This window comes from Fibroporia radiculosa (genome assembly GCF_000313525.1).
Source record: "Fibroporia radiculosa TFFH 294 genomic supercontigs, scaffold4726, whole genome shotgun sequence".
Lineage (NCBI taxonomy): Eukaryota > Fungi > Basidiomycota > Agaricomycetes > Polyporales > Fibroporiaceae > Fibroporia > Fibroporia radiculosa.
The window spans coordinates 75,564-84,591 of record NW_012133411.1 but is presented as its reverse complement, the minus strand read 5'-3'; the positions used below and the strand labels follow the sequence as shown (position 1 = coordinate 84,591).

The 9,028-nt window shown below is 47.8% G+C and overlaps 2 protein-coding genes across 2 annotated transcripts; one reads left to right on the top strand and one right to left on the bottom strand.

Moving 5' to 3' along the window:
- Positions 1 to 2,330: 2,330 nt before the first annotated feature.
- On the bottom strand, positions 2,331 to 3,426 carry FIBRA_05572 (uncharacterized protein; the record flags this gene model as incomplete). Its single annotated transcript, XM_012327332.1, has 4 exons — positions 2,331 to 2,633; positions 2,690 to 2,810; positions 2,872 to 3,248; positions 3,301 to 3,426. 4 exons carry the CDS (start codon positions 3,424 to 3,426, stop codon positions 2,331 to 2,333), a joined length of 927 nt encoding a protein of 308 aa, XP_012182722.1.
- Positions 3,427 to 6,525: 3,099 nt separating this feature from the next.
- FIBRA_05571 (uncharacterized protein) lies at positions 6,526 to 8,576 on the top strand (the record flags this gene model as incomplete). The annotated part of the gene is made up of 22 exons (XM_012327331.1): positions 6,526 to 6,596; positions 6,647 to 6,725; positions 6,775 to 6,788; positions 6,838 to 6,874; positions 6,925 to 6,986; positions 7,046 to 7,055; positions 7,115 to 7,132; positions 7,183 to 7,208; positions 7,261 to 7,286; positions 7,343 to 7,386; positions 7,436 to 7,460; positions 7,519 to 7,530; positions 7,586 to 7,601; positions 7,664 to 7,706; positions 7,761 to 7,861; positions 7,924 to 7,983; positions 8,049 to 8,076; positions 8,130 to 8,190; positions 8,246 to 8,270; positions 8,322 to 8,355; positions 8,407 to 8,447; positions 8,501 to 8,576. 22 exons carry the CDS (start codon positions 6,526 to 6,528, stop codon positions 8,574 to 8,576), a joined length of 909 nt encoding a protein of 302 aa, XP_012182721.1.
- Positions 8,577 to 9,028: the final 452 nt, after the last annotated feature.

The following is a 9,028-nucleotide window of genomic DNA, read 5'->3' as shown; positions in this document are numbered from 1 at the left end:
CTTCGCCTGCCGTGTTGTGATGGTCGCTGGGAGGGACGAGGTCTTCGCTCTGCATTTCTACATGTGAGATGACGTTTATGCGATTTATAGCCACGAAATTTACCTTCAGCATGTATGGAAAAATCTCTGTCCATGACCATCCCTCATCCCCTGTGTATTCAGCATACCGGTTCCAGTCATCTTCAGACCCTCTATTCCACAACATATAATCTGTAATAAGATGTAGATGTAGGCCTGGGCACTATAATCTGACTCCGAAAAAGTATAAGTCTTACTAATTGTACTGCTTCCACCTAATATACGACCGCGAGGATATTGTATGACTCGATTATTAAGACCGGCTTGGGGAGTCGTCGTGTAATTCCAAGTGAGGGGGGTGTTAGGGGATAGGGAACTGCAAAGGAATGGAATTTCGACTTCCACATCATCCTCGTTTCTACAAGATATCAATGCTCGTCGTTTGAATCCCACGGGCATGCACACCTGGACTCACGTTATACCCGCTTCGATGAGAAGGACAGAGAAACTGGAGACTTCAGTCAGTCGGTTGGCGACCACGCTCCCCCCGATACCCGCTAACACCAGTGAGCGGACGTAGATGATGCACAGAACAAAGGAACGACTCACCTCCAACGATCACGAAATCGTACTCTCTCTGCGGCAGAAGTGCTGGATCAGAATATAATGCGCATTGGCCAAATGGCAGGGCGGAGGCTATTAGTAGCACCGATGAAATCCAAAGACGCATAATTAGGGGGATTTGGGGGAGTATTCCATACGCAACAGTGATTTAAGGCATTCTTTGTATAACTCGGGAGCTGTACAATCACAGTTGGTGAAGGCAAATCGCATAGCCAATGTAGGACAGAATGATCGAATTGGTAAGGCACTCGGCGTGCCGAGGAACAGGAATGCTGAGCGTCATTAGCACATAAATCATTGTCACAATGTGCGCTCATTAATCCAGGAGCTGATGCGATCCGGCGGGAGTTAGCGCCCTCTCCGGTGATGCATGATACATCATCAGAGAGGCCGGCGCCATATATAGTCTAAGACTCAAGCCGTCTGTCAGCCTTTACTTGCCCCCATTGATTGAACCCCATGAGTTCAATCAATGAAGGCAAGTATTCAGAGACATAACGAATGACGTTTCGTAAGACCTGTATCTATAGCTCTAGTAGAATCTATAGACTTTGTACGATGAGCGGGCAGAGACAGTCGCCGAGATCCACTTAGTCCGATGAGGATCGGAAATCAAGCGCTACATCCGGTGTTATCGGAACCCAAGTGAGTCGTCGGCGTTGCACAAGGCTCCCATGATTGTGATTCACGCCCAGAAAACCATATACGTACCTCGTGTTACGTGCCCCTCGTTTCTAATATTATACTTATAAGAAACATACTTGCATGTGAATCGACGATGTCTGTCTAAGACTTTGAGTAGCCGAGGTGAACACTGTGGATGATGTCTGCACGATGGCTTGTCAGAGATTGCTAAGTATAGTGAGGCACAAAATTCCGGCCGAAATGTGATGGTGCTAGATTTCCCGTGTTGGCGCTGCCGCGTTGACATTGCATAAGTACTTACTCCAAGTCGCTGGCGCAGAATGCCATTTGAGCTTGAATTTATTGGCGCCGGTAGCTTACCGTGTGCTCCCTATTTCCCCATTCCTTGCTGTCGAAGAGTGCTCATAGACTGATAGAGTCTCATACTTGATCATCTCATGACATCCCGCTGTAGATGGCGGTGTTTTGCGTTCTTGAATCATTCATGCATCGAGCCACAGTACAATCAGATGCATGTGCCTGAATTTGACCCCGAACAAGCTTAGTAAGTATTCCAATGGGGTAAATAGCGGTAAGTACGTACTATTTGAAATCTGAACTACCATCTCTTGGCGCAGTGCACTTCCGACGGTTTAACACAGAACATCATATGGTGCCGGCGGTCAACGGAGAGCGCAGAGACGAGCCCAGACTCTTGCCCATCCTCCGCTCCGAGGGAAGGAGACTTCAAGCTTCAATTTACTAAACCAGATCAAGAGCTGAGTTACTTTAAGTATGAATATTCACGTAATCTGTGGGTGCCAGCTAGCGAGATTGCGCTCCTCCTGGCTCTACCCCTCGAAGCCGGATGGGCAGGAGCCTGCCTTCCTCATCGTATTACATTTCTCACACATTTATTTCGGCAAGAACCAATATTACTATTATACAGTCCTATGCAACTAGTCCTACGTTAGAGTCAAGCTTCGAAGTCGATCGATGGCTAGGGTATCAACTAATAAGTTATCGTACCAACACATACAACATTCAATAATAGCCACATGACGCTATGCAAACGCAGGGAGCTTTTTGCAGGCCTGAACGGCGAAATATAGAGCAATTGTTAAAGGCTGGCCCTCCATGCTGAAGACGAAATGACTCCTCGGACTGCTCTCGTCCAATAACCACACGAGCAGCGTAGCGTAGAGGGAGCCAAATACGATATACACGTTGTGGGAGAAACTGATGATGTTGACGGCATGCAAGAACGTCAGGAGCACCTTCGTCTTGAGCACGGACTTAAAAAGCACTGGCAAGGTAGGAATTTCCTCTTTCAGATCGTCAATGTAGTCGCGAACATCTGCCATCGTCTAAACAATCGCATGTAAATGACAAACTTCAGCGCTAGAACGTGCATTGTGCGCACCGTATGGCAGATCCAGTTGATCGTAGACCATATAAGTAGCTGTGTTGGAGTCCACATGCTTGATTCGTTGTTCAGCAACCGTGGAGACAATACGGAGTGTACCACGGCGAACGTCCCACAACTATCATGATATAAATGTTGAGAAAATCACTTGGATATGTCAGTCGCACGATCTGACTCACCCGCGGATCACCCCAATAATAATAGCTTTCATGCCAGGTATACGCTTTATAACGAACCCATGCTTGAAGAACCCAGCTGGCTCCTCGTCGTCTCCCCGGGCGTTGGCCACATCACGTATCGGTAACCAGAATAGCGGTCTGTTCCAGACCAGCGCAGGTGCGACAAATAATGCTGTGATAGCCCACGTCTGTATAGGAGAACACAAGAGGGCGCCAAATAATATACACGCGACGCAGATTAACATCATACGCGCTTGAGTGAATACCGATACAACGCCATCATTCCCTGTCGCTCGTGCTTGAGCGAGGTTTTCAGCATTGTCAAGGTAGTGATCAAGCCCCATGGCAAGAAAATCGGAGCAGGTGAATATGACAATCTGCAAGGTAGATCAGCTTCATGGCAGAACGGGCGATAGACGGGTGACATACGGGTCTCCAGTCCAAAGTGCCATATACCCCATAGGAAATGAGTGTCGTTAAGGATAGACTGGATACACACGATAGGCTAGGGTAGAACAGAAGCTCGCTCTGGAAGAAGGGGATCGACAAATCCATGACTGAATGGCGAGTGGTACAGCGCCGGATATGGCCACAACAGCTGCAGCTAAAGTCGGGCTCTACATAAGGAGGAAAACCCTCAGTCAGAGCGCCTGACTCCTCGGTCTGAATCAAGCTGCGGGGACGTTGTTCGATAAGTTATCCCTCGGCTCCTTTCCCATCCATGATTAACCGGGTGCGATTGATGCACGAGGCAGTAAGTGTTTGATCCGTAAGCGGGGAAGGCAGAGTCCAAATAGAGCGGTTTTACTAGTCAGCCAGCCATAATTATGGCCGAGCTGGATCAAGCCGGGCTCCAAAATCACAGCTTTGAGCTCTGTCAAAGTATCTTCATTTGGCAGGATCTAGGTGCCACGGTCGGACTCACCCCAACCTGTAATTTTGATGCTCAGCGGCATGTCGGCAAGCCATAACTATGGCTAGCAAAACCACTCCGTAATTCTTCATTAGCCTTGCTTCAGTGAGCGCTATGAGGCCAAATGATTGAACAATGATTTGTCCTTCTAGTTGCAGCATGGCATCATACCGAACGGCGTAGAGACAGCCGCACCGCCGTGTCTGTGTCACAATCTTTACACCTGCACACAGAGTCGATAGACTGCCGGTCTGTCATCCACTTGGTAAAGAAAGAGTCAGTCACACATTCTTCATTAAGATCAGTGTGATCTAACCTCCGACTGGAAGTTTACCCCCGTGGGCTGTTGGCAACGGGAATGGGTACGAATCCAAAGCGATATATCAACCGAGACTGCCCAATTCGAGAAGTTAGCATCACATGACAACTCATGGGCTCCACCCGGCGCCGATAGCTGAGGATTTTAAGTCTCCGCTCCACTAGCTAGTCTTCGGCACCAAGTTATGCTTGTTTATCAACTATTCGCCATGCAACCCCCACTTGGTGAATGGACGCCATCAAAATAAAGTACAAATACGAAAACCTTGCGCCATCATTGCATACGGGTCTTGCCAGTCGGCTGTTCGTCGCGAATGAACGTTCGTATTTATCGTACACGTATGCACCTTCCGGAGCTACCAGAGATCTTCTGCTAATCGTGACATAATGATAGGCTGTGGGAAGATTGAGCAGCCAACCGCAGACTGGTTGGTGCCGGTGTCAGGATTGGCAGGCACTTCGATCGCCGACTCGGATTTTAAATACCATCTGCTCCAATCACCATCTGTCCGACGGGCCCGAGATTACATAGCCCAGGGTGAAACATATAGACTTTCCCTCCCCGACATCCGCGTCTACCGTATGAAATATGCCCATCACGCTGCCTTGCGCCTCGCATCTCCGATACCTTCGAGCTGATCCGGAATGAGCGAATCTCAATGTATCGAGAGATGGACTGTGATATAATCGGATAGGGCTTCACACGTGAGTACCAGTTGGATCATACGCGTTGTTCCGCTGAGAAGTCATAATTGGCTCGTCGTCGTATCAGCAACGAACAATGCGACATGTCTTCACAAATACCGTTGCTAATAGTAAGTATCTAATGAACTGGACAAGCGCACACTCGGACGAAGTGAGTGTGTGTCCAGCGGCAACACGGAATCTGGTCATGAAGATCGCGACATTTCACACCGCTTTGCGGAATGATAGGACAATTTTCTGTAGTACGCAGTCGAACGCTCATAATTCGCGCATCATGCCCTTGCATGCAAAGTAAGTTACCCGCTGAGTCCTTACAAACCTGATGGAGGGCAATCTGCATTTCGTCTGTCCAGAGGTCAAGCAACTCATCATTCGATCCGTCAAGCCATCGAGAGCGCGTGTCAGGGCTGTCAACGAGTCGTCAAATTTCGTCGTGAAGGAGACGAGAGGTGGCGCCGAACCCTGCCACTGCTCCGTTGTGTGCAGAATATACGGGGTCAACTTACCAATGTACAAAGCACCGCAATATATGCTGCGTCCAATGTGGTCAGACTGTCACTCGGGCAATGGGCCAGCTACTAGATCCGGAGAGGGGAACCGGTACCCCACCGAAAAATTGCATTGCGCGTCTAGTTTCAAACCCATTCGAAAGTGCTTGCCGGGCAAGCGAACGAGCGGACCGCCGGAGGTCCCGAACTCGCCGGCTGACGGGCTAGCGGCGCATCTTAAATTTGACGCGAATGTCCATCTCAATCACCGAATGTTGCAGCCTTAAAGCGACTAGCATGGGTTGAAGTGGGCGGTTCGCCCACTTCAACCCGGTAGCATTGTGGGCCGCATGATCACAACTTACAACAATCCGAGAGGAGCTGATGGCGCAGCTGCGCTACAACGGGTATAATCCAGCCTCCACAGCAGTGCCGTACTGACTGTGACATATGATAGACGATGACGGTACGAGAATGATCTCGGGTCAAACGACAGTCGGCGGCGAACTACGGTGAGCGCTTACAAAACCCGGCAGTGATTGTAAGCAATTTGGAAACATACTAGAGGTCGTAACTGCACGCTCACTCTTCGATAAAGGTGTTGCGAGAGCGAGCAGTGAACCTGTTGCAGTGTCTATTTCTAAGCTATGCTTATCCATTATTCAAGGAGATGCTTAGCAATCAAAGTACCGGCGGTCCGAGATGTTGATAGCATCACGTTCCGGCTTGACACGGCATCATTGTTCCGGGTGCTGATCCACAATTCTAGTGTATGCTCCCATACTTCCCATGTGTTATCCACGACGCACGTGGTGTTCATGTCGCAGATTTACAGGAAGTTAACCATAAATGGCGACAACTCACCGTGGTGTCAGATGGCAGAATGAATGAATTTCTGTAGACGAATGGCGCACACAATCAGTCTATGATCCCCCTTCCTCGACAAGCTGACTTGGCAGGCATCGTTTGATCCCGACCCCGACACCTCTCCTTACATTGTTCCAGAATCTGGACTTCCAGAGTCGAATGTACCTGCTGAGCGTTTAGGTTGGTCCATCAGCGTACGAAACGCATCTTCTCGCTCAGGAAAACCACTGGCTTCCTTGTCTTTCGAGCGGGTGTTACATAATCCTCGTCGCCCATCTTGCACTGACGCCCATATATATATTCTAGGATCCGTGGTCAGGAAGACTGCTGCCGCCGCCTATCGGCCCTTCCGCTCTCCGCACCATGACCGGGCCAAATCTTCACTTGGATTCTACCGTAGGCTGCTTTTTCATTGGAACAGTTCTTGCGACCCAGTGCGGCTCATTTCGCTTAAGACTTTGGTTCATCGCTGACAATCGAGTAGAATCTATGGCGTCACCTGCGCTCAAACACTGTATTATTCTCGGAGGTATCCCAACGATCCCTTGTTTCTGAAGGGCCTAGTGCGTCTCGAACAATAGAATCACTGCTGGGTCTCTTAACATTTCCTAGGTTGGCGTGCTATGGTTAGTGAATGTGTAAGAAGTACACGTTCCGAGTCTGACTCGCCACAAGGGTTCTTGATTCTGTAGCGACGATCCTAACCATAGAGGTAATCACACAGTTCACGAATGGAGAGGACATCTCATCGCAAAGCTCTAGTATCTCTATTACTTCCTTGTTGAAGGGCACGGCAATCCTATTAAGCTTACGAATCTACCTGCGTGAGTATGGTTTTTGCCTCTACGTATTGATCTTTATTCATTGTACAACACGCGTCCAGCACCGGTATTGTAAGCTGTTGTTTTTGACTTAGATCTGATCAGTCACACTGATTTGGTCAACGATTTAGGTCGAGTATATTATCTCAGTGAGTTCCCGGCAGTTGAGAAGTGGAGGCTCGCTTAAACCGAAACATAGTCACTCGTTGTTATCATTGCACAATTGTGAGCACATATTCGTTATCCCCCCTGTCGAGTTAGGCTCATCACAGCGTAGTTACTATTTGGCTACGATCTGGAGATGTGAGTAGGTATCGGCTATTTGATGTATTTTCCTATTTATCGCTGAGTTATGGAAGTGCTCACCGGCAAATCTTATCGATTGGTATTGACGGTGGTGGCGGTATGTCTTCCCTTGGGTTCTTCTGAGCACCTCTCACGTGAGATGATAGGTTGCAATCGCGCTCGTCTCATGTGGTTCGTCAATTCTTCCCTCTATGTGTTCATATGCATATTTTGAAGCTCGCGCCCTCAGCTTGCGGATTTGGTGAGCTTTCATCTTTGATACTGTGAATATTCACCTTATGTTCCCAATCTTAAAGGCAATGCCTATGAAGCGTAAATGTCTACATTAGTGGAGCCCGTTTTTGCTACTGATGATATGTGATTTTGCGATTTAGATTTAAAGATCCTACCAACCCAGGCGTTTACTCCAAGACCAGGGTAATTAGTGCTGAACATGGACTTCCTCGTGATTGACCTGACTTCTTGCCCAAGGTTACGGCTTCAATTCAGCCAGTCACAGCTTCCGTCGTGGATGTCTATATTACATTGGTTCTTATTTGGATCTTGCGAAAGGAGAGGATAGGCTTCAGAAAGTGAGTTTACAATGACTGCGCTCGTATCCGGATTCCAAATCTAACATTATCACACATAATAGCAATGAAAGCGTGGTTCGAAGGCTGATTTTCTTTATTGTCAATCGCGGAATCTTGACTGCGTGCGTGTGATGCTTATTATTTTTGTTTTGCGAAGCCACCATATACTGATCCGTTTTACAAACAGCCTGGTTCAAACTGGGCAGGCTACTGCCGTGAGTGGCACCATGTTTCTTAATTTCAGTTTCTCACAGTGACATCGTACTAGTATCTCGCTGCAAGTACCAATGTCCTGTATTGGTCTATCTTCCATTTTCCGGGAAGCCATAGTACGTCGGCCTGTACTCCCAGCGCATTTCGAGCCTGATAAGATTTTACATATAGTCTACGTGAATTCCCTGCTTGCCATGTACGTAATCCTTCTTTCGGGTTGGTAGATCCTCTGATCGGCTTCTCACAGGCTCAACGCTCGCCAGAATATCAAGGAAGAGAAGGTAGGCAACTTCAGTTGAATCTCCTGACTATTTACCCTAATGCCGCTTTAGGCCATGGAGATGAGATATATTGATAGTAGGACCAGGCCTTCGTAAGTCTTGCAATCTAACAGGCTGTTCAATGTTCATTGACCAATATGCGCAGAATGGAGCCTGTGGTGATGCTATCGACTGAGGTTGTTACCGATAGTGACTCATTCCATGGTCGGCCACATTACTAATGATCCTCACGAATTATTATTTTGTATGTTCTTGTAAGGAGATACCACGGACAGGAATGTATAAAAGCCTTCACTAATTTGTATATGTATGATCACCATAATCTTATAGCATTGCTCACAGCTGGTTACAGTAAATTATGTAGTGCTTTCGAAAGAGATAGATTAACTTATTGTATTTGGCCTTCTTCTAGTTTCCATTTGTAGCGTCTGACGTAAAGTATTCGCTTTCATTAGTATGTTTCGATCTGAAAGAACTAATGTCGTTAGGCAACGATTCGCGTTAACTTCATTACATTGCGTTTCAATTTCTCCCTAGGTTTTGGAAGACCGTTTTATTTGGTAGCATCCTCCTGCTCAGTACTAGCCAAACAGTATCCATGCCTAAGCACGCCAATGGCTCACGGCTGCATAACGCGCACACGCTCCTCCTGCATCCACTCTCAACTCCCACC